The 26,262-nt window shown below is 39.5% G+C and overlaps 2 protein-coding genes across 2 annotated transcripts; both read right to left on the bottom strand.

Moving 5' to 3' along the window:
• Positions 1-375: 375 nt before the first annotated feature.
• Positions 376-7,656, bottom strand: zgc:55558. The gene is made up of 5 exons (XM_042391925.1): positions 7,339-7,656; positions 6,995-7,107; positions 4,374-4,552; positions 2,930-3,089; positions 376-2,777 (listed from the first exon to the last, which is right to left on the bottom strand). The coding sequence occupies exons 2-5, from the start codon at positions 7,103-7,105 to the stop codon at positions 2,664-2,666; spliced, it is 564 nt and encodes a 187-aa protein (XP_042247859.1). The 5' UTR covers positions 7,106-7,107; positions 7,339-7,656; the 3' UTR covers positions 376-2,663.
• Positions 7,657-8,952: 1,296 nt separating this feature from the next.
• Positions 8,953-25,963, bottom strand: slc17a7a (solute carrier family 17 member 7a). The gene is made up of 13 exons (XM_042391924.1): positions 25,836-25,963; positions 16,992-17,244; positions 16,358-16,476; positions 15,920-16,034; positions 15,705-15,792; positions 15,363-15,449; positions 14,598-14,740; positions 14,232-14,381; positions 13,482-13,614; positions 12,452-12,562; positions 12,054-12,181; positions 11,864-11,933; positions 8,953-11,778 (listed from the first exon to the last, which is right to left on the bottom strand). The coding sequence occupies exons 1-13, from the start codon at positions 25,895-25,897 to the stop codon at positions 11,471-11,473; spliced, it is 1,767 nt and encodes a 588-aa protein (XP_042247858.1). The 5' UTR covers positions 25,898-25,963; the 3' UTR covers positions 8,953-11,470.
• Between the last annotated feature and the right edge of the window lie 299 nt (positions 25,964-26,262).

Genomic DNA, 26,262 nt, shown 5'->3' on the forward strand with positions numbered 1-26,262 from the left:
GATGACAAAGCATGTACTTTTACAGAAAGGAAGAGGAACTTGATCGCCTTCCTCTTCAGCGTTATTGTCGTAGTCAAACCTCATAAACCACATCCCTTCCTTCCCACTGATTTGGAGGTTGAAAAAAAAAAAAACGATCTCTAAATGTTCATGGCACAAACTGAGGATGGGGAAACTAGACGTAGTGTTTGACCTGCCTTCTTTCAAGATAAGGTCTGAAAATATAAGGTCTGTTATCAGAGCTCATGAATCAGACGTGGTACTTTAGTTTGTGTTTGAGATGAGTTCTTGTCATGTCCATCTTTTTAAAAATACACATATCCTCTTGTTAACCCCTTATCTGTGAAGAGCAACCTTAGATGAACACAACAGACAAGACGTAAAAGACTTTTACTTGTTCATTACAGATTTTACACAGCTGTCAGTGAGAGACTTGTTCAGATCAGATCAAGTTTTCAAACCTTTTAGAGTTGCTCTGTATTTTAACAGTCCAGATAATGAGACAGACATTTGGAGGATAATTAGGAATCCTCCATGGATGGACTCACCTCTGTTACCAACTGAAGTTAGTTACTTGAACTTACAATAACTATAAGGGCAGCAGTTTATTAATGCAGATGTTTTTTAAATTGGGGAAAAGCTGTTTGTAATGCTACAAAAATAGAAATTTAACAAATCCATTACATTTAGGGTGACTAATTATCAAAGAAGACAAACACAGCTATATAAAAAAAAAAGTGGTTGCCCTATTGAATATCCTTATCAGCATCAAGTATGATCAGATAAGATGACCGTCACTGTGTCTGAACTCTTCCTGCTGACTGAAAACTGCTTTCAGCATCAGTTGTGGTTAAAATGTTGTACCATATGGCACATTTTCTCATGGTACATGCTTGATGTTTGCATCTAACAGTATTTGGACACAGCGACTTACAATTGCAACAACACTGGAACTGACAAATAAAAAAAAAAATGTATTAAAAGTAGACTTTGGAATACAGTGTGACTGTGTGGGACAAACAGCAGTTCAACAATAAGCTGATGGAGACAAAACATCCCATCTCAACCAATCATTGGACACAGCTCCCAGTCTGTTACTCCTTACTTCCTGATAAGACACCATATTCCTGAGTTAACTTTTTCAATGGCACTAACTAATCCTAAACTCTACAATAAACACATAACAGGAGATGAATAAAGTGCACCTAGGAGTCTGGAACACTATTTTGAGGCTTTGTTACCGTGGTGATCGTGTCCTTTTTACAGCATTTTCGTTGACATGTGGTCTTTGTGGAAAAGCAAAACATACACGTTAGATATTGCTGTTGTGTTTCAAGCCCAAAAGGACACACTAAACTGTGAAGAAACACCAGGAGAAGACAACTCATTTCTCAACTTCCAGAAAGTTTTGGCCAATCATCTGTCTGGAAGCACAATGTTTTCATAGGAAATCGTTGTCAGTAGGATGACTTTCATGTTCGTTTTTTTTGGGTGGGGCTCCATGAAGACAGATGTGTACTTGAGCAATCACATAAGTCACATGACAAATTTCACCACACTAAATGTGTTGAGTCATAAAATCATTTTGATTTGGATCACCTGATGCGACGGTGCAAAGTGCAGCGACGCACCACTGTGAACCGTCGAACAGGAGCTGAAATGTCTGTAAAAACACTGGCCGGACAAATCACAATTACAGAAAAATAATTATCTTTCCAGACTCATTCTCATTTAGGTTCTTGAAGGAAAAAAAAAAGTCTACCACAGACCCAAATTAAGTTTTCACAAATGCTGGAAAAAAAAAAAAAACTCAACTAAAAACTGCAGTTTCTAGTTGTTTGGTCATCAAAACAAAAACCAACAATTCAGTGTTAAATGAACACCGCACATTGGATGAATAAATGGCCAATCTTGTTGCAGCTTACTTTTAAAAAGGCATACTATGCAGGATTTTCCTTAAGAGACTGAGTATAGACTCGCTCTCCACTGCTGGAGAGATGTTAATAACACAGCAGAGCACTCCTCCACCCGCTCACTTTGTTATTCTCACACAGACAGGAAACTATACGATGCTTTCACATTAATTCATTCAATAATTAACTTTTGGTTGTGGACCATTTATCTTATCTACCTGTTATGTTTCATATATTCATCAGCATGCAAGGTTATTGATAAACAGTGGAGATAATAAAACAGTTGTAATAAATCAGTGTTGACACTGAAACCTTGTGTAGGCCTACTTTTTTCCCCCCACACACAGATCAAAACTGATCAGGAATTGATAAATAATCGCACTGATGACCTTGAAACAATCAGAAAATTACGTTTTATTTATCTGATTGACGGTTTGTTTTTGCTACCGCCGCTCCATCTCTTCATTCACTCTCTAGCGCGCTCGATCAACGCTGCTCTCTCTCACTCCCAACTAGCTCTGGTGTCGTTTAGGAGGAGGGGCCACCTTTAAATGTTGCATTTACAAACAGCAGCAGCCGACAAATCCTGCATAGTATGCCTTTAAATGAAAACTGACAGCAGGAGACTGGATCTGCTTCCCTGTCCAGAGCTGTGCTGGACGTCTCTGAAGTGACAGAGGAGGTGTGTGTGTGAGAGGGGGGAGCATGAAACAAGTGCTGCATCTGTGGGATGCTGGTGTATGTGCTCTGCTATAGTATTATGCAACGTCTCTGAGTGTTCTTCTTGCTCTTCTTGTTGCTGCGGTTGGTCTCTTTATATCTTCTAATCTCCCGTACTAGCGAATAAAAAGCTTCTTCTACACCCTGCAAGACAGACACAGAAAAATGCAAACTTCAGGTTTTTTTGTTTGTTTTGGTAAGAAGTTTTTTTTCCTGTAATATCTGTAATTTATTTGCAGGTGTCATGCATGCATCAAATCATACTAAATACAGATGTTATTGTCTTTCCTACATACCTGTCTGGTTTTGGCGGAAGTCTCAACAAACGGCACACCGTAGGTTCGTGCCAGTTCCTGCGCCTGCCGCGTCTCCACCGAGCGGGAACTCAGGTCGCTTTTGTTCCCCACCAACACCATGGGAACGCTGTCACTGTCCTTCACCCGGTTGATCTGCTCTCTGAGGAAGAGACAGAAGCCATATTCATAGTATATACACCTGATGTAAATTGGATCAACCCACATACAATTTCCCAGACGATATCCAATAATGAAATTAATATATACATACAGCCTAACAGGTATAAATAGACATAACCCAAACAAAACTAAATCTACATTTATGCAGCAGTTCATGTCTGTTAACATTATATCCTTTCAGTCCATGGATAAATAGTCTGTAATCCATATAAAAGGAAACTATGAGTAATGTTTTTTTCCCTCCTGGTACTCAGTGCTTTAGAAATATCCAGAAACCAAAAGGTATTCAATCAAAGCTCCACCCTCACTTCTATTCAAATCTAAATCTGGAACCTGAACTTTTTTGAAAGGTTTATCGCAAATCATGATATGAAGAACAGCAGAGAACAGAATGAATTTCGTTCTCCACCTCAGATCCTTTCAATTTCATCCACGTCTCTGTATCTTCCAGTTTGAATATATAGTGGCAATATTTACCACATGTCACATGTGCACAGTTTTCCCTTGGTATTCAAATTACACAGAATATAGAGTACCAGTCAAAGGTTTTGACTTTTCCCGGATTTCTTCTACCCATTTTTGTATACATTTACCTGTGACCTCCTCCACCTTCCTGTATTATATATCTAATACTTGATACCTGTTACCACATGCAGATATTTTACAAGCAGTTGGTGATAAAACCAGCAGCAGCCTATTGCACAACCTCAGCATGCTAATCTTCCATCTAACCTCACAGGAGTCCCATCCCATATCACCATCAAACAGATGCACATTTATGAACTCCCAGAAAGGATCTGATTACCACATTATGGACATGTTCACTTTTTCAAAAGCTTTTATAACCCCATCCTCCTGACACATTATCTAAAAACAGGACAGACATGCTCTACCTGGTTACCAAAAGCTTTTTTTCCCTCCTCTCTCTTTGATGCCAAGTCACTTTTTACCCTATTCAGCAACACGTCAACATTGATCGGAAATCTTACATACAGTAATACCTCTTTCTGTAACTCAAAACTGAACAAACCATATTGCAGAGTACAAGCAAAGCTGTCCGTCATAGCTTGTAACCACACTCTGCTTATCTGTAGACGATATTACAAGTGCTTCCTGCTAATCAGGAAGTAGCCTTTTCAGGGCTGGACAAACGCGTACTGTTGAAATAGACTTTTAGTCCATCCTGCTTTGACAGTAATGTCTAAACTTCTCTCCCTAGATGCGTTTTATTACTGGCGCTTGCAAGCCACGACTCATCTTGTACCTGTAGAGGTGAACGTCCTCAAAGGACTTGGTGTTGTTGATGGCGAACACGCAGAGGAAGCCCTCTCCTGTCCTCATGTATTGGTCCCTCATAGCGCTGTACTCCTCCTGACCTGCAGTGTCCAGGATGTCCAACAGACACGTCTCTCCGTCAATCACCACCTGTTTTCTGTAGGAGTCCTGTAATGTTTACCCCCAAAAAGAAAGAAAATCAGATAATGATTGCATCATACAGATTCCCATGTTTTACTGACTACCTCACCGCTGCTGTCATGTAGCAACAAGATGTTGTTGGCTGAAATGTTATGTAACGATCTAGCTGAATAGTTTTCAACAACAGCAGAGATAACAGTGTTTGATTTATATATCTCTCTAGTTTGTGGCAGTTATTTGAAAGGAATGAGGTTACCAGGGAACTCTTTGCTGTAATGGGATTTACCAGGTATTACCATGTTTAAGTCCACTTTTAGAGGTTCTGAGAGGTTTAACAGGATTTTGGTCTGATTGATGGTGCTGTTGATTTGTGATGACAGCTCGCTGTTGTTATCTACGGTGATGTTTTTCTGCACTTTGTTACTGCACTGGTTACTTTGCAGTTTAAGATTTTTACACACAAAACATATGACCACTTTATTAAATGTGGTAATAAAAGATAAAAACTTTCCAGCGGCAGTAAATCAAGTTGTTGAAATTATCTCCACCTCGAGGACATTGAAATTCTTTCCACGCGTTCATAGATCAGCAATAATAATAATCCTACAATATAAACACATAATGTCTCTGACATATTTTAAGTACAATCTACTGATAAAAGATTTTGAATGTAGAACTTTTAATTATAATGAAGTATTTTTACATTTTTATATTGCTACTTTTACTTAACTTTTGATACTTGTTGTGTCATGCACATTCACAGTGCCCAGCTCACATGGACTTAAAAGATACCCAAAAAGAAAGACTGTTGCAGCAGTAAAACATTTGTCAGACAAGAACATAACATTGCAAACAAGTAACTTTGTCTCCTGTCTCAAGCTATACAAATACAATCACACAAAAAAGGTCTGAAGGTAAGTTAAAGTCCCCCTACACTCAAAAATATGTTCTTGTTTCTTCAGTTGGATGTTTGAGCTTCACTCTGCACAGAGTTTGACACTAGAAGGCTGTTTTCACATTTATCTGCTGAAAGTGGAAAGTTTCTCTGAGCTCATTGAATATCGAAGTGGTGGGCCAACAAGCATAATTCATAACATCACCAGTAGTTTGGAGACAATTCTGATCCAACATTCAATTTACACAAGTGTGATGTAGAAACGTGAAGCCTCCAGTGCACCAACACTGAGAATGGACTTCACAGTGAAGTAGGAGACATCTTGTCACCGGCAGGAAAACTTTAGAAATCAATAGTATTTGCACATATATAGATTGTGGATTTTTCAATGAGTGAGAAGAAGGAGTAGATGTCATATCTAGAATTTTAATGTGGTAATTTAAGTTTTTTTTTGTAGAAAAAAAACAAACAAATTAGTTAACGTAGAGTATTTTATATACATTTAAAAACAAGTCTGGGGGGATCTTTAAGTGAAGGATCTGTGCACCTTTTGTTTCACCCTCTCTCTTCTCTTGATTTTTGGTACAAAGGTCAGTAAGATCATGTGTATGTTAGTTAATCTCCACTAACAGGGCAGATGTGACTTGGCTGTGGCTGTTTACAACCATCTAAAACCTTTAAAAGGCAGATTCACTCACTGACAGGTAAAATGACATAAGAACAACTCATAAAGTGAACACATTACATTTACAATGTGTCTTCACCTCAGGACACTCTCTATACACTCTAATAATGCTGCTCCTCCACCACTGAAGAGCTTTGTTTGGCTCCGCTCTGAGTGAAGGAGCAGAGCTTCAAAGTCTGCTTGAAGGGGAGAATGTAGTGTCCCTAAATGAGGCTCTGTCTCTGCACAATCTGCTTTTTCTTTTAAAGCCATTAAACAATGAAATAAATAAGCTCTCTGTCAATCAGAAAACCTGCACAGATTCACATATTATCTCCCATGAAGTTACAAAAAATCTTATCAGCATTAATTTCATATTTTGACAACCTGTTTTTATAACTTTGAATATATGTAATATTTTGATATTTGTATTCTGCTTTGTCTTTATTCCTATTAAGTGTGTTATTTTGTGTGTGTGTGTGTGTGTGTGTGTGTGTGTGTGTGTGTGTGTGTATGACTTAAGTAACTTTCAGGGACACACACCAGACTTAAGACCAGTTAATTTGGGACAGCTTTTGCAATTGGGGACAAAAGCCATGTCCCCAATTGGTAAAACGCTGATTTTTGGGTCAGTGATTAAGGTTAGGGTAAGTCAGGATATTAATGTAAGTCTATGTAAATACCCCATTGTGTGTGTCTGTGGAGATGATAAGTTTTGCTTTGTGTCTTATTGTTTCTGTTCACCTATCCAGGCAGGGACTACAGATGGAAATTAACTGGTAGCCAAATCTGGTGCAAAGCATCTTTTTCTCCTTGTTTGAGATTAATGATTTTGTACACGAATCTCTCTCTAATAAACCAAACTTTACAGTTTACAGGTAGAGTGTGTGATGGTTGGTCTCAGTCTCACCTCGATGGTTGGATCATATTCATCCACAAAGTGGTTCTGGATGAGCTGGATAGTGAGGGCGCTCTTCCCCACGCCTCCTGCCCCGACCACCACAAGTTTGTACTCGGTCATGCCTAGAAATATGGATGAAGCCAGCAGGTCAAAGTTGTTATCAAAAGCCAGTATAGTATCAGGTGAACATGATCAAGCCTAGTGAGTCGGGATTTGCCTCCTTCCTGCCTTCACCGACATGGCGAGACAGTGACCCAGATTTAAGGTGACTGTCCGTTTACGTTAGTTGTCTTAAAAGTTAAGTTTTTAAACAGAGCTACTGAATCTACATGAACGGCGGTGAAAGTTCTTACCTTGTTGTAGGATTTGTAACAGTCCGTGAAATGATAGCTGAGTTTACGAGTGTATAAATGAGATTAGCTTGCTACATAACGTTAGCCTGAGACGATTTCCTTGTTCAAAACACTTGTAGAAACACTCCAAGGCTCTGACCGCAACTTCTTTTCCTGATTACGTGTCAATGTGTGAACTGGAGATTTATGAAACTACCGATACACACGTAACTTTCTGTTTTAAATAAATAAAACGCCCGGATATTTCGTGCGAGTTCCTATTTAGTCTCCATTGTGGTTCGTTGAAGCAGTCAGAGGCGCTATCTATCGCGTTAATCCCCTCGCTCAACAGCCAATGAAACGACGGCAGACAGATAGACGTCTTAATAGCCCAATCACAGTGGAGTTGGAATTTGTAACCCCGCCTATACCGAGCAAAGATGACCAATCATAAACAGTAGCCCTAATTGGGCGTGGCCTTTCAGGAAACCTTCACAGATAGTCATATCGCCACATTCTTCACATATCAATACTGATCATTATTAGTACTTATAGGAATCAATAAGGGACAGCCATGTAAGTACTATTGTACTTGTTAATCTATATTGTCAAAACACATTAACCTCTGCATCATATAATGCATTTCAATAAACAACTCTGCAATAAATAATATTTTTGTGAATGTTTTGCCCATTTAATTTACACATTGGACAGTCAGTCAACAACTGTTTATATTTTTTGTAATTTTTAAGTGTTTAAAGTGTGGCATTGTGATTATAGTGACGCTGTGGGGTTGACAATTGACTATTGATTGAGTACATTTATAATCACAGGTATTCACTGCCCTCAAGTGGTCACAGCGATAAACTGCAATAATACAAAAGTGTTAATATCAGTATATATTGTTAATTAATATCAATATTGTGGACTCATTATTAGTGTGATTATTATAACAACGGTTATACTAGTATTGGCATTAAATGTTTCATGTTAGAGCTGTTTTAATACTGACCTGAGTACTTTAGGTGTCAGTACACTGACAATACAAATTTTCAAACCGAGAATCAGGTGTGTTCACTGCCTTCTTGTGGTCAAAATGAGGAACTGCATTACAATATTAATATGAAATAATTATGAAAACAGTCAGGGATCACCCAAATGAAAGATTTGTTGAATCTGAAACCTAAATTAGAATAACTCTGATTTCTGCATTTTAAATTGACTCTACTCATGAAAAGAAACCTATGATTTTGGACACAAACACACCCAACCCACCACCCCTCCACCTAAACACCCACACACACACACACACACACAGAGCATGCATCATGCCCCACCCTCTGGTTCATCCTCACTTCCCTTGTCTGTGACGTTCATGTTTCTGCTTCACTCTCCCACCGAGTGCATCTGCTCTCCCATCTAATCTTTGCCTAAAATCACACAGATAATCCTGCATCCATCTGTCCTGAGAGAAGGAAAGAGAGAACTGACATGGCGCTCATGATGTAAAAAATACTCAACACTCATTTAATGTGTCATCATACTCTTTAGGTGATAAATCCTGCTGATTGTGCTGACATAGTGACATAGTGAATCTTAAATTGTTGCTTAAATTTTATTATACACAAGGATTTTTCACATATACATCTTTTATACATAGAATATTTTCCACATATTTGCATGTTTAAATATTATCATTTTGTTTTTATTTTCACACTGATTCCCACCAGGTAACCACACATTTCATCAAGAAGGAGGAAGACAACATCGGAACAGTCATAAACTGAGACAAAGAAGAAACTTGATTAAAAATACACCAATACAACACTTAAAAATGAAATTGTTCACAGGAATGATCATTCATGCCTTTAAGACATTTCTCTCAAAACAAAATGGTAATTTTCTTTAGTCACTTTTTGAAATAATTTATTAACATACTAACACATTTTGCCATAAACCCATAAATCCTTTTTTACATTCCAGCAGTGATTTTTTTTTTCTCTCACAAAAGTGAGATCAAATCACAAACCCTCTACGAGTTAAATAGACTTGATCTGAAAAAGAGGCATCTCCAAATGTGCTTTTAATTTCAAGATAAATTGCTGTTTGTCAGCATGACTTGTGAGTACACGCAGAATGTGTGTGTGTGCATGCACATGTTGTTTCATGTCTGCTGGCTCTGTCTACTGCATGTGGAGGTGCAAAGAGTTGCACTGTGCAGCTCGCACAATACAGTACGACAGTTCACCTCCTGAATGTTAGTGTCCTCTCAGGAGAAGTTCCTCTGGACTATTCACTCAATTACCCAGCTGTCAGTGCATCAAGATGGAGAGATAGCTGCTTTTAAAGGGCTTTAAGAGGAGCTGAAGTGATTGGCTATGACTGTTACCAAACCTTAACATACCCTCTGATAATACATGATAATAAATTCTTGCTAATCCCACCCTGTTTCGCTCTGTGCGCCAGGGTTGCACTTCACAGTCATGTAAATACCAAATAGCGTGCCACCACTCCCTCTGCACACTGTGCGTGGTGTTTTTGAGTGTGCTTGCATGAAATTAGCACCCTGTGTGTGTGTGTGTGTGTTGGTGTGTAAAAGGAAGAGAGGGATGGCGGGGTACCGCACTGCTGTGCTCATTAAAACATGCTCACTGCACAGTGTTTCAGCACCTGCACCCAACACAACAACACATTCACTATCACACACACACACACACACACACACACATAGACAATCTGAAAAGCTCAGAACTGACGTTTTGGTACTAGAGACATGGAAACATCACCAACAGATATCAAAGACTGGAGGAGAAGACAGAGAACTTCTTGTTGAATACAGGGAGGAAGACGGGGGTGGGGGGAGAGGCAGCCACAGAGACAGAAAAAGGCAAAAACAGAGGCAGCATGTTCTGTGATGCCTGGGAATATCTGAACTATAGTCCCACGCTGGTTTAAAACAGTTAATCAACTATATCACGCACACTTGACTTGTCTTTACAGGCCGCCTCTCCAGCGGGCGCGTACACGCCACATGAAAAGTCAAAAGTGTGAGATGATTGCTCATGATATGTGCCTTGTGACCCATGAGCCTAGCTGTACATGACCTAGTTAGGTCAGACTCAGGTGAGACTCAGCTAGACACCACATGCAGCTTTGTGCACAAGCTCTAGCACAATCAAATACACACACAAAGCACACAAAGGGGAGCCTGATGTAACAAAAGCTTTACACACAGAATGATACAATAGCTAAGCACCATTTTCCTCTTTGATTAAAAAGTACCAACTACAGTAAATGAAGCCATGTTGAATACCACATGCAAGCATATTTTAATTATGCATGCTTTGGAAATGTAATGTTGCTGTGATGAAGGAAAATTAAATGCATTTCCAGTGTCTTAAGATAGTCTGAAAGGGCCCTCACTTATAAAAACACATTTGCTTTTAGTTTGTGTATTGATTTCTTTTATATCTGAGAGCATTGAGAGTAATATAGACTGGAAGAATCAAGTGTAAGCTTTTTTTAGTGACATCACATTTTGTATTTAGTCATTTGTAAGCTCAAAAATTTCACATTAAAAAAACCCCAGAGGTGCTTTTCCAGCAAAAAAAACCCAACAAAAAACGTAAATGTGAGGCTTACACATAAAAATTTAAATACAACACAATGCCAGTGGCCTGGGAGAGTTGCTGTACAGGCAAAAAACCCACCACACACACACACACACACACGCACACACACACACACAGAATCTCCTATGTGATGTTGTGGAAACCAAACTCCTGACCAATCACAACGAGCTCAGGAGCAGGAAGGAAGTCTGGGAGATGAGTTCAGTTTTTGCAAATGAATACTGTACGTGTTTATGCACATTAACAACTCTAACACTGACATGCACGTAGCACACACACACACACACACACACACACACACACACAAACAAGCACACACACACACACACACACACGCACAATGGAATGAATCAGATGCGTACTTTTGATATGTGCAATTGTTAATATTGTACAAAAGCACACAGCAGGTCCATTCAGTATTGCAGTGACTCTCTCTTACAATCCCTCTCCAAAAACAATCTTCCTCTTTTCTTTATCTTGTCGTTTTTTTTTTTTAAACGTGTATCATGTCAGCTTTTCTTCTATGTCAGCTCCTTTTCTCCCCCATACATGTAAGAGTTGTATCCAGGTGGTTGTACATACTCCTCAGTTTTATCCCAGTCCGTCACCCATCCGGCCCCGGCTCCTCCTCCTCCTCCTCCTCCTCCTCCTCCGGCCCCTCCTCCATTGGAACCAACCACCTGTTGGCTCATGGCCCCGTACTGCCCACCTCCACGGTAGAGCTCCTCTGTCTCATTGGCCAGTTCATCCTCATCGATGATGCCGCACTTCTCCTCACTTGTGTCCTCTATGTCCGCCCATGGCTGCTTTTCTCCTGATGCAAAGAGTCCTAGTGAGAAAAAAAAAACTTTTATGACAGACTGAAGTCTTCTGAACACGCCTAAGAAAACTCTTTCATCATAGTCAAGTCATACCATAGAAAATCACTCCTCCATAATGAACGAGGGAAGCTATCAGGAAGACATACTGCCACTCCTCACGTGTCTGAAATGATGTAAAAGATATTGAAAATAGGTGAGTTCAAGAACAAGTTTGCCTAATCTCATTTACCATTAAAATATTACCATTTTGAAATTAAAGTTGATGGAAGTGAATGTTTTTTACCTTGTGTTTGGTCATGGCTCCCACTATGAGAGGACAGACCATTCCAGATAATGTTCCCACCCCGTTTGAGATGCCCATCAGTATGCTAGCATAACGTGGAGCGATATCCAAGTGATTGACATTAAACCCTGAGTGAAGCAAAAACAGTGCACAACATCATGATCCCCAATTTCTTATGGTTTTTCACTTTCAGTGTTACTGAAGCAGATGTTTGCACTGACATTTCTCTCAACAACACAGTAAAGAGAAATAGATGAGGGGTGAAATTTACTGCAACAACCTGTTACATCCAAATGTTCTCGCAAATTGTTGATTCAATAATTTACACTGAACTAACAACAACAGCAGGTCTTATTATATCAAGTTTTCAGCTCATTTGTTCATGACCTTGTTCATACCTGAGATAGCAAATCCACTGAAGCCAACAGCGAGGACCAGGAAGGAAATGGCAACACCTTTTGTGTGAGAGTATCCCACCACCAGCAGGAGGGTGGCCTCCATTCCAAAACCTGAAACATCCAAGTTAACACATCAAAAATTAACATGGAGAAGGGAGGATTCTCTGTCTTAACAATCAATGATCCTTTGTTATACAGCAGTGTGTCATATTTGCTTTTAGAACTTGCTCATTTACATGCAAAAGAAAGACTGACTCAACCTTTAAGTTGTGTTAAAATATTAATATCATCCCAGTAGTGGCTGCTGTTGCTCTTCAAAGACTCAAAATGAAAGTTGCTGGGTAAAATGTGCCAGACAATGATGTTATTAATGTTGGCGATTTAAATCTGAGGGGGAAATGGAAGCAACACATACACAATCAAAAATGAAATAGTTTCTGACGATTGGAGCTCATTCGGAGGATATTTGTTATTTAGTTTGTCAATGTCTGATTGTTCTTTATGTTGATTACACTAAAGCAAACATGAACTTCCATTTTTATCCACCTGATGACCAAATGTGCTCATGTCTAAGTGTCTGTAAAATGTTATTTTATTATCAGTCACAGTGGTCAGATATGTTGTCACACTTTACTCTGTTTAGGGCCAGAAATGTTGAGTTTACTTCAAGATTTGGAGGTTTCTTTGAGTGAGGTGATATAATGTTCTTTAGTAGTTACTCAAAGTCTGACTTAACCAAGAGTGAGTTTAATTTTTCTTGTGTTAAGCCAATATTTATCTTTTATACTGCGTTTACTTTTCAATTTTTTACAGCATCACACAACATTCAAGCACAGATGTGCGAGCACTTACATACACAAACTTAAGCGGCAGGGTGGAAGAGTTTTAACTGTCCCGCTATTTCAAATCAAGTCACACTGTAGTGGCACGCACAAACTCTCACACTGTCTCGAGCTTTCTTTTTCCATCCATTTTCATTCCTCCTCCCCCCCTCCTCCGACCACCACCCTTTACTGTTTGACACGCTCACCCCCACAGTTCATTAGCTTCCTGACATTGGTGGTAGACATCAGGTTGTGGGTTCTCAGGTAGTCTGCCAACTGGCCTCCAATGGGCACGATGATTGTCATCACCAGATGAGGCAAAGCTGACACCAAACCCACCTGAGAGAGGAAAGGGGAGAGTGAGTGAGAGAGACCAGAGTAGTGTTTTCATTTCTAGAAAATTAGAAAGAATGAGAGGCCGAGGGTCAGGTAAAACATGTCTTGACATCCAGGCTAAATTTTTTTCAAAGTGTTTTAAAAAACGTCGTAATAAACATAAGCTCTGTGCCACTAATAGCTGAAGATTGATTGATGGGTGGATGTCATGATATAATTGGTTGAAACTTTTACGTAAGCACACATCATTTTGTTTTACAGGAAGAAAACATTATTGGATTTTGATATAAGAATACAAAGAAACAGATTTTTTTGTATTTTTTTGGCATACATTGTTAAACAGGTGCCCAATATGACCAGGGATGTGATCTAAAAGGGTTAAAAAAGCATTTTTCATTTCATTTCGACTTTAAGAGGGAATTCTGTTATTTTTCACTGTTTCATATTCTCATAATTGTGGCTTTTCTGATTATGAGTCATAAAATCTTTGCACTCGCCATCTCTGATGTAGAGATTTTGGAAACGCAAATGTGACAAAAGACAAAACAGCTTGGATTCAAGGTCAAACTATAGTTACTATAAAATAAATCTGAGTAGCTCTATAGATTATATGATCTCACCTTGCTGATCTCAAAGCCAAAGACTTCTTCAAAGTAGGCTGGCTGGCTGATGAGCAGCAGGTAGAAAGTCCAGCTCCTGCAGAAGTTGGCCACAATGATGGCGTAGACTGGCATGGAGGTGAAGAAGTGTCTCCATGGGGTTTTAAATTTCTGCCACCAAAAGGAATAAGACATTACGGGGATCCACTGACTACAGAGAACTAGAGAGTCAGCCAAGTGTGTGTGTGTGTGTGTGTGTGTGTGTGTGTGTAAACACGTGCAGTGAACACTTATGTGTATAGGCATCCACACTATCTGTGTTTGTGTGTAGGTCTAAGAGATTGTCAATGTTAGATTAAAACAAATGAGCATCATATAACACCGTACGTGGAGAGGATTGAGAAATGATGCTGACTCTCCGATTGCATCTTCAATGTACTTCCTCTCCTCCGGTGTGATGGTGGGATGGACTGCGGGACTCTCGTACGACACCAGAATCCAGAACAAATACCAGAATATCCCAAAGCTGCCTGGGAGAGTTAAAGGGTACAGCAGTGAGAGAGAAAGAGAGAAAATAAATGAAAAGTAGCTACTAAGAATTCCTTCCAGGTTACTGTTGATGCTGTGCAGCTCAGCTGTAAATTGTGTTGAGTTTGTGAGGAAATCAGGGAGTTTACCTTTGGGGAAATATAAATGAACACTCTCAGTACAGAAGCAGATGAAAAGATGCAAGTACATTTCAATAAATTTTTAAAATTCCTAAATTTTAGCCAGCGTCAAAGTATGCACACTCAGAGGTTTGGAACATCAAAGACATACAGTATAAGTTCTTGAGTTTCATATAATTGCTCTCTGAGCCGCAGAGTTACTGCACACATTACTATGCTGCAGTAGTTCTCAAACTTTTTCATGTCAAGGACCCCTAAACTGACACAAATTAGACCGCAGACCCCCATTTGATAAGATTTTTGCTTTCACATGTTTTATTACAGAAAACGTATGAAACCCATGACCAAAATATTCACACATTCTGTCATTGTGTTACATATGGATGGAATTATAGTGAATATAAATTATTCACCACTTTGAGAACCCCTGTTATACTGCTATACTATACTGTACACAAACACATTTGACTATAAGGATACTAACCATAGACATAGAATACTGAAGGCCACCCAGTGTATTGCACCAGTATCCCAGCTAAAGGCATGGCCACCACTGCCCCCGCATAGGACCCTGAGAAGGCATCAAGCACAAAGACAAGTGACAAATTATCATTTTTTCCCTTTTAGTCATACAATATGTTAGGCATTTTGTGTGCAGAAAATATGTACTATTATGAAGTGGCCATGGAAATCCACATGTCCAGTATGTTTAACCTCTTCCCAATCTCATATTCAAACCCACAGAAATCTACTTTGTGGGATCTGAAAGTTTCTGAAGATATCAGAGATTTCAGGGAAATGTGTCAGTCGGATGTTGAAACTTTACCACAAAAGGCTGTTGTGGCTAATCGACTTCTCTCCAGAGGAGGAGCCCACTTGGCCCAGATCCCGTGGCAGGCTGGGTATGATACACCCTGAAGAACACAAGATGGTCAGGAAAAAAAACCTAACAAAAAAAACCACTTGCTGTTTCATACAATATGTACACACAGTCATGCACAGAGTTTTGCAAGCATGTGTGTACACAGACACATACTTTACCTCGACAAGGCCCTGACATATCCTGACCAGTATGACGCAGCTGTAATGGCAGCGAGCGGCAGAGGGAATCAGCATGTTGAGGGTGGATGTGGCCACTATGGCAAAGCCAAACACTCTTAAAGACACAAAGACAAACGCACTGACTCAGATTGAATACTCAACACTAACAGCAACAGTAGAACAAGAATGACGAGAGAAAAAAACATATCATCACTGTCAAAGGATGGTCGGATGCCTGTTCTTTCTATGCTGCTACATCTGCTTATAAAGATCATGTTGAACTGAATTCTTTGTGTAGTCTGATACTGCTTAAAGCTTAGAAATTGATTTAAGGAATTAGCTCAATATTTGTCTTTTCATAACTAGCACAATAATGAACTGTTCAGATTACAGAGACGCCCACATTGGAGAAGATATTGTAAAGTTGAAGACATTCACCTGTTGGCTGCAAATTTTTGACATATAAAACCACCCGGGATCTGCGTGACGATGTAGCCCCAGAAGAAGGAGCCGTGAATCATCCCCACTGTCTCAGGGTCCCAGGTGAACTGTGCAGCCTGGAGATATATGTATATATATGTATTGAATATATGTTTCCTTTAAAACAGAGGAGATAGCTGTACACTGTAAGATTTTAAAGATAGTCACAATCAAAGTCTATCTTTCTAAATTTTCATCCCTATTCTGATGTACTCTCAGCTTCCTAAATATATTTTATGAAATTATTAGTATAGTTTTATTAGTGGAAGTGCTAAAATGAAGAAGTGAAGTGATGAATGGGAAAGAGAGCAAAACATGAGAGTATATATGCTTATGTCTTTACATTGCAATGACGCTTCACTTCATAAGTACATATGGCCTGTTTGCTCTATCATTTTGTTCTTTCTTTCAGAGAAATAATATCTATCAATCAGGTTCTGAACAAAAATGAAGAGCATAAAGAAACAGAAACAAATCCTTAAAAACATGTCGTACATGGAACGCTTGTCTAACAGTGCAAACATCCCTCTCAAAGACAGACAGAAGCAGTAAAGGCAGATATGAAAACTTTGATTTCTGTTGTGCCACTTACCACCAGTACTTCTTTGTTGCCTTTGTAGACAGTGTGGTCATTGACCATGCTTACGATGGCCACACCCAGGTTGCACCGGATGCCGAATGAGATGCAGAATCCCAGGCCAGACAGGATGGCGATGATGTACCGCCTCGGCAAGCCAAAGCAGGTACAGTCCACCACCGGCAGCTCCTTCTCCTCCACCAGCTCAGGACGGCCCTCCGCTGATAACTCAATGGTTTCTCCATTGGGCTGCCTCTTTTCAATCAGCCTGAGAGGAGACACAAAAACAATGCATCACAGTGATCAAGGTGTTCAATCCAACGGTGCGACACGGTAAGAATATTTTCTGGATATATTTATTGTTTTGCTGATACATGCAGATAGCTAAGCACTTTTCCCTTAAAAAAAGAGACACTGAGACGTTCCTGATGGAAATGAGGGGAAGAGGGAGAGATCAGAGTTAGATGACACACTGATGCAAACGGGGATTTCCAGGGAGTATGGGGAACATTTCCGGCTCAGATGATGCTTTAAAAAGAAGTCAATATGGATGTAACAGCTTGCAATGCAGGAAACATGGCCTGGTGTCAGCAAACATTTTTTTAGCAAAACACTGATCCAAATCTATACATTTCTCACTGTGAAGCAATTTAAAGTAGTTTCTCAAAAGTATATTTTTGTGGGGTCATCATGTTATTCTTAAGCTGTGACAAGGAGTATATATATCTTTTCTTCATCCATGTTGTTACTGCAGAGATTTTGTAGTATTTGTCTTCTCTTCAAAGGCTCACACACACACACACAGAAACACACCTCCATGCAGACAACATGCACCATATTGGGGTCGTGTCTGAGTCAGCATGTCGCAGTGTGTGGAAGCAGCTGCCACTAACCGTGGAGCAGCTAGTTCGCTAGGACAGCACATCCCCCCCAGCGTCTGCTCCTTTAGGATACCTGGGACCTGCTGCCACACCGGTGCTGTACAAGATGGCCACTCTCTCAGGCACAAACAGGAGCTCTCTATAGATCTGCATCCAACCACATCGTATTACCGAACAGAAAGGTGTGTGTTTTTATACTGTGAGGTCATTCACACAGTGTGAGCGTGCAGAGAAAGCGAGGAAGTGTGAACAATGAAAAAATCTTTCTTTCAGATGTCCTCCTTAGCTAAACATCAGTTTGTACATTCTATATGTGCATTATTGTTTTGTAGATAAAGGGGAATGTTCACACATTTAGAATTCATGCCTGAACTGCTATATTGAGAAGAAAATGTATTTGACGTGTTATATCCCAAACATCTGTTCTGTCATGCACACTTCATTTTTTTGTCTAAAATGTCTTTTTGGCAGCCAGGGACCTTCTGAATTTTCCTTAAGATTATATGAGTAACCAAATTTGTCTTAAAAGGCACAGAAAGGTGTTGTTATTTTAGGGTAATGGTTCAATTTGTGCAACACTTTTTGTGGCAAGCGTCACTTTTTTCCACAGGAGTCAAACAGAGAAGTCAGGAGAGCGGCCATCTGGGTATTACAACCTCCATATTCTAAACAACACCCCCCACTATTTCAACACACACACACACACACACACACACACAGATGCAGAAACATATATCTCCAGAAAGCACATACATGTTTCTCCAGTTAAATTAGACATAGTGCCACATTTTCCACATATATGTTTTAATGTGATTGTGAGTGTGTGTGTAGTTCTGAGTATGTCTGAGTTCACAGCGAAGCGGGCTCGTGTGTCAGCCGTCCACTTTCCATTGGGCTGATCCAGTTAGTCAGTGAGCTGGAGAATTATGCAGAGAAACAGACACAATCACCACAAGGATTTGTTCCATGTGACAAGGATGATTGCATTTTTAAAGAGGTGTTTCAAATTTGAGCTACAAATATGGTAGACAAGTGTTTACTGCATTGAACACTGCTCTGTTTTTCAGGCAAATATTAGAGACAATCCATCTCTCTCAGGCTCTCAGCACACCCAAACTCTAAAATAACTTATTCACGCACGCTAACACAAGACAAGTCAGACTCTGACACTGGTTAATTATTGATGTGTTTTTGGGTGGGATAAATAATTCACTCTAGCTTTTACACCATAATCTGTCAGTATCTATCTATCTACTGGCCTGTCTGTTTCTGCGTATACTGTACACTCTGTCTCATCCATGCAGTCATTATATTTCTTAGTTATGCATGTGGATTGCGCTCCCTCCCCCATTTCCACACAGTAGACTGCATAATCTCTTTATACATACATGCAACCAGTCAATAAACAAACAAACAAAGTGATCTATACAACAAACTTGGATGCATCATGAGATATTCTACTTGTCAAGTAAAGCACAATGAACAGAAAAAGTAATACTTTGTAAAGCAACGTTTTAGAATTTGTAAGAGATTAGAGAGGCTGCATCCTCTCCCTCTCTCGCTCTCTCTCTCTCTCTCGCTCTCTCTCTCTATCCCCCCCCCTCTATCTTAATCTGTCACAACATTCAGATTAGGATTACAAAAATGATTTACTTCCGGAAATGAATATGGAAGGACAGACTAGCGCTGGGCGCGGCTCAGCATGTTTCTCCCTCTGTGACGACACACTGTTGGGTTCATGCTGGCCTTTCATTCACTTTTTCAATCCTTTTGTAAATCACATTGCTTTCACTTGCAGTTATCTTATTACTATTTATTGATTTACAAAATGTTCTGTTTTAGAATTATTTATAGAGAAATAACCTTTATTCCATTATTGGTTTAGCTACAGCAGATGCAGGCACATCATATACATTTGATACAAAGCTGAAACAATTAGTCAATTCATTTATTTGTCAATAGACAGAAGATCAATTGGTAACTACTTTGATGATTGAATAATTGTTTTAGTCATTTTTCAAGCAAAAATGCCAAAAATTCACTGGTTTCAGCTTCTCAGATGTGAAGATTTGCAGCTTTTCTTTGTCATATATGACAGTAAACTGAATATCTTTTGGTTTTGGACTGTTGGTCGGATAACTCAAGACATATGGATATGTCTCCTTAAGCTGTGGGAAATTTTAACAGGCATCTTTTACAATTTTCTGACAATTCATAGACTAATGATTAACCAAGAAAATGATCTGCAGATTAGTCAATACTGAAAACAACCGTTAGTTGCAGCCTAATTTAATAGAAGGTGCAGTAGTTTCTGGACATGGAGCTTTAGCAGATGCACCTCAGTGCACTGAACACATTACAAAGGGAGATTAAATTGATGTCACAAAAAGGAAGGTGTGTACATCTTTTCTGTTGAATCATTTGGCCACACTCGCACTCACTGCTATCCTCTCTGTGTTAAACAATTGTGCTGACTCGCCCCGTGAGTGGAGCTCAGTATCCTTCTTCAGAGTCCTCATTAAACCTCAAGACAGATTGCAGCCTGACACCTACACATATGCTATCAGCTAACGAGGCTAGCCCACAGCAAAAAAAAAAAACCTGCCACTAATTATGGATGCTTCCCACTAAAGGGCAATCTCACTAAAGTGTGTGCAAATGTCCCAGAATAGCTGACTAGCTGTGGGTCTCCCTCTTCTGATATTCTAATATGGTGTTTTAAGGCGGCACTGCCCTTTCAGTTTACAAATAAATACAGGTATCTTGACATAAATCAGCATTTGTCACTATGCCTGCCTGGCTGATGGAGGTTCCTGTGCATGTAGAGGTATGAGACAAACACATTAGAAGAGTTGTCCCTGGACATTTGCCTCCGTGTGAGGCTCACAACACTGTGAGCTTCCACTCAGCTGATGTAGCGTCTCTCGTTAGCGTAGCGAGGACTTGATTGGTCTCAGCTGGCAACAATTAATGAGCGAGAGAGCATGAGCAGGCAGGAGTCCCGTGACCTCAGGCTCTCTGAAATATCATAATTACAATAGTAGCAGGCTCAGAGGAGACCTAGTAACTACTCACACCTCAAACTGTGCACTTCACTTGACCATAGGCCGCAAAGTTCAACCTATAATATAAAACCTGAATAAAAATCAGACAGGAAATGCAGAAAGTCAACTTAACAAAGTTCTGTTAGAAAATAAAGACTTAAATGCCTTTATACACTGGATCTGAAGTCTTTGATGCAATTAATGTAACTTTTTCTATAGTAGATGTAACCCAAAAATATACAAATATTAAAAAAGATTTGCATTTTCACATTGAGTGTTATTAATAATCGAGGTGAAGTCAATTAAATATTGAATTCAGCGCATATTAATTGTTCCTTCATCCATGGATTATTTAATCACATGTAATGTAACAGCCAGTATGATAGAGTGTCATTGTTTCTTTTCATACGGAGGTGAATATCTGTCTTGAGTCCACACTGATCTCAAACAACTGCTCTTCTCTTGATGATGAAATAATGCTCATGAATTTAATTTCATGTAATTTTGCATGTAGACTATGACTCGCACCACATTACAAAAATACCACTGTGACACTCACGTGCTGGCTGGTGACCTGGGACCTTTGTTACCCTGTATATTAAATTCACCAATTCACAGAGCGTTCTCTGTAATCCTCTCATAAGAGGATGATAGAGAGAGAGAGAGAGAGAGAGACAGCAAGGGAGGTTGACAGTAAAAATATTATATAACACCAGACACCCTGGTCATTATTTGTCCACAACATGCTGAATTGATCCTGCATTGTTCTGTATGTAACCTAAAATAATAAAGTTAAAATAATTCAGTTAGTTAAAATAATAGCTAAAAATGGTTTCCCCTTCATTCGTCCTCTATTTGTGGGTGTTTGGAAGTACGCGTGGCAGCTTGAGGAATTTTTGAATTCAAATTTCCGCAGTCATTTTGTAATTTCGATAGTGGTGTCTCCCCCTTTCCTCTGCGAGCCTCTCACTCTCCCCGAAGTGAACAGATTGGGTCTCTGTGGGACTGTGTCACCCAGGGAGACACCCTCCTCCCCATCCTGTCACACCACTTTTTTTTTTTTTTTCTCTCACTCTCTCTCCTGTGTGGACACAAACACACTCGTGACCTTCATAGAGTCTATTATCTAAAAGCTCACATAGTATAACTCAATCACTTATGCACTCACACAAGTCAATTTCATTTGTATAGCCCAATATTGGAAATCACAAATTTGCTTTAGGAGGCTTTACAGTCTGTACAGCATACAGTACAACATCCTCTATCATTAGACTCTTGATTTGGATAACTCCCCTAAAAAATATTTACACTTTCACAATGTTTCTCACAACCTTTACTGGACAGCTAACAATGAACTGAGATGTGTCATAATATGATCATCACATTAAGATACATGAAGATGCTTCTTATCTTCATCTTATCTTGCCTCCCAGTTCTGCTGTGTGCCACAGTGTTTCTTTAACACATGGAGGCAGTGTAAATATGTGTGTTGACATCATGGATACAAACAGCATTGCTGCCAATAACCGGCTGTGCTGAGCGGCTGCAGCTGACTTTCCAAACTGCTCAACTTTGATAGATCCATCGTCTGTGAAGAACCTTCCATAAACCTGTGTGCACGCAGACACTCCCACACACAACAACACAGGTACAAAGAGTAACACACTGGTAGTGATGGACAGTGCGGAAGTGCCTCAGATGTAGCACTTGCTGTCCTTTTCACTAAACTTGAGTAAATTTCTAAAACACCCTGAGTGATGTTTTTCTGCCTCAGCTACAACGACGGCCGGTGGAGAAGTCATCTTTTGGCTTCAGCTTTAACATTATCACTGCCATTGTTATAGCTGCAATGATTATAATCATCACAGTCCCTGCACTGATGTGAGATAGTCATATGTTAAGACAGATTTTGCCTAAGCTTTGGTCTTCGTATACTGTATTTTACATTTTTTACATTGTTTTTTTCTTCCATTATGAAAATATTTACATCTGACATCAAACCAGCTACACTGTATTCTGCAAAAGTGACAAAAGTAACTGCAATGTTACATTTCACATGTTTCTTGGCTTGCACATGTCTCTGGGTGTACTTTAATTATTAATGTTAAGAACATGCTGCAATATATAACAGAACAATTGGCAATAATTCTTAAATGGATACGAATGCTATGATTAAAATTATGGCATTTTCTTCTTCCTGTAGATTCACATAATTAGTTCATCCAACCATTATTCAAATATTTTATTTAGACCCCCTTTCAGACCACTGTGTAAAGCAAATGACAACGAAGCACTCCACCATAAGTAAAATGGATTAAAAATGGATTACCTGTTTATATTCTGCACTGCCTTATGTGTAGTGAAACATAAGCTCTCCTTGTGGAGCCATGCAATCCTGCAGATGCAGACAAATAGCAGATTCATTTAAAGTCTTTTATTAAACCAATTTAGGGGATTTTTCTTGGATGCAAAATGTCCATGGGGTGCTATTAGAGACTTTGCATTTGGTGCTGAGGAGACAGTTGTAGCACGAGTCTGTGTGATTATAATTCATTTAGTGTTGTGAGGTACTTCCTTGACACAAGGAGATGAATAGATGATATTCAGGCACTAATTTAAAGATGTTAAAAGAACAAATGCTAAGAGGAGAGATGCAGAGTGCGCTTGACCTTACATCTCTGAAGTTTATGCTTACCTAGTGGAGTTTAATATAGAAACAGGAGATGCATTCTGATGGAGAAAATGTTTAAATAATAGATGAACTCCTGGCTGCTTTCATCGGGAGGGATCACAGTTTTGTGTGTGAGGTGGTGAGATTGCACACAGACACACTCATCTATCCACACAGTGCAGGGATGCCCTCTGCACATACATTTTCACACAGGCACTCATATATACACACATACAGATGCCTCAAAGCACACAAATGTATATTTTTCACATCCATTTGAACCAAATATTCACTTTTATATATGAAACCATTACTTGTACCTAACACTGTGGCCACATAAAACCCAAGTTCACTAGTTAAGCTGAAGAAACGCCCACTAAAACCAATCTGAATCCAATCTGATACATCGCATCTCTCACAGCATCAGCCGTGGCTGTGCACATGGCTCACGACCAGTAAGAGAGAAAATGCCTGAGATTTGCATGTCTGTTAATCTGGGAGACCCCAATAGGATGAAAGTTGTCTGTGCTGGTGTCTCAATGGCTCGATGGATGGATGGATGGATAGATGGATGGAGGAGGAGGAGGGAGGAAGTGACATGGGCTGGGATGGAGTGAGTGGGAGGGGAGAGTTTAGGGATTTGCGTGGCTCGACAGCTGGACTGAAAAACAGGCTATTTCAGGACGGGATTTATACGTTTGGTTGCTACCTCAAATCCTGAGAGAGCGAAAGCTTAAAGCAATGGTTATTGCAGCAGGTTCTATCAGTGTCTTTAATCTCTCTTTTTCACTGAAATATTGTCAGCACACCAATCTGTGTTGCAACTTTTGTACTGATATTCTATTTACTTAGATATATCCGGCACTTTAACACATTATTATTTATGAATAAGAGACTCCAGTAAAATATGTTGATCATTTCTTTAAACATTTCACTGGCACATACATTAAATATAGCGAAGATCTGCTTCTTCATAAACTGTCTCAAAGATTCATTGTTCTGAATTAAAGGCTGCAGAGGTGATACAGATGTATGTTTTTTATTTGTCTCTTTTTTGATCAGCCACACAAAGTAGTTACAATATTGTCTTTGCCGTATAAAACAGTTTCTTAAAGTTAGTGTCCTTGGTAGATTTCATGAATAAGGCCTGATATCTCATGGTTCAGTGATCAGAGAAAGACAGTGAAAGCTTTTATCAGAAAGACCTGAAATGTTACACAAACTCAAGTTTGCTACATGTTTCATAGTGTAATCTTCATTCTAGAGAGTGTGAAATAAATCATGTCAAAATTAGTTATCAGAAATTTAAAAAACATGAAAATGTTCCATGTCACATTGAACTACTGTGTTAAATGAATATAAAGGAATCTAATTGACCTCCATGCTAGACTTGAGTAGTATAATGGTAATTATTCAAATGTTTATTATTATAGTTGATGATATCTAATTATTATATTTGGAATAACTCTCATTTTAAGTTTACTAAAACTAAAAATGCTAAAACATAGATAGATAGATAGATAGATAGATAGATAGATAGATAGATAGGTAGATAGATAGATAGATAGATAGATTTGACGGCTAATTTAGGACTTTAGTTCCATCTGGGCAGTGCTCTCATTCAGCCAGGTCGTGCCAATAACGCACGGAAACATTATGTAACATCACTTTCTTTTCGTCTGAAACAGCAATAAACCCAATCTACTCTGAGCTCGGCCAAATCTGACAAGAGCTAAATAAAAAAATGCATACAATATAAGTATGCAAGTATAAAAAACCACACTCCAGTCCCACATGCACAATATAAATGCACAATATTCACTGCACTTTGTGCTCTAAAAATTTCTCCCGATAAAATCCCAATTATGGACTTCTGGTTTAGTTTATGTCAGCAGTGGATGCTTTGTTTTAGTACCGAATAAAACCAAACTAACCACGAAATGACAGCCAAAGATTTTCTCCATCACCAGAAGGATTTTACACCCACTTTCACCCACGTACAGCATCTTCCACTGCTCTGTGCGCTGCGCCAAGCTGGACTTTTGCCGCTATCTATCTTAACCCAACAGTCGCCTATTTTTCCAGTTAAAATCGACAAAAAAAACTTTTCCTCCACTAGAGAGTTACAGTTTAGAGGAGAGAGGATGGAAACCCGCAGCATGATGAACTGCGGTGTATCGTACAACAAAACTATCTTCAGTAAACGGGTGAAAAACGGGAAAAGTCAAGAGTGGAGTCAGGAATATTTGGAATAGGTGTGTACCTGTGAATTTTCCCCAGAGTTTTGCCCGCGACCGCCTTAAACCTGTCTGGTCGGATCTCCATCCTTGCAGCTCCTTGACCCGGCCGGTGTGCTGATGTCCCGCGCGCCCTCCTGTCCTGCCTGAACGCGCACAGTCCTCTCTCTCTTTCTCCGTGCCCGCACCAGCCTCCACTCACTGAGAGGCGTAGGCCTCTTTAGTTCACTGTAAAAATCACACGGTCTAATAAAGCAACTGTTTTTGACTAAAGCGTGGGCTGTGGGGTTGAATAGTCTGCACAGGTCGTTTGTGACAAATCTAAACCTATAGCGCGCGCGTTACTCAGGTGTTGTTTTCAGTCTGATTTTAGGGCAGAGCCACTCATGAGAAAACATCATGCCATCATACTGAGAAAGAGCTACTATCGTCTAATATTAGTATGAGAGTGAA

This window comes from Thunnus maccoyii, chromosome 18 (assembly GCF_910596095.1).
Source record: "Thunnus maccoyii chromosome 18, fThuMac1.1, whole genome shotgun sequence".
NCBI classification, from domain to species: Eukaryota; Metazoa; Chordata; class Actinopteri; order Scombriformes; family Scombridae; genus Thunnus; species Thunnus maccoyii.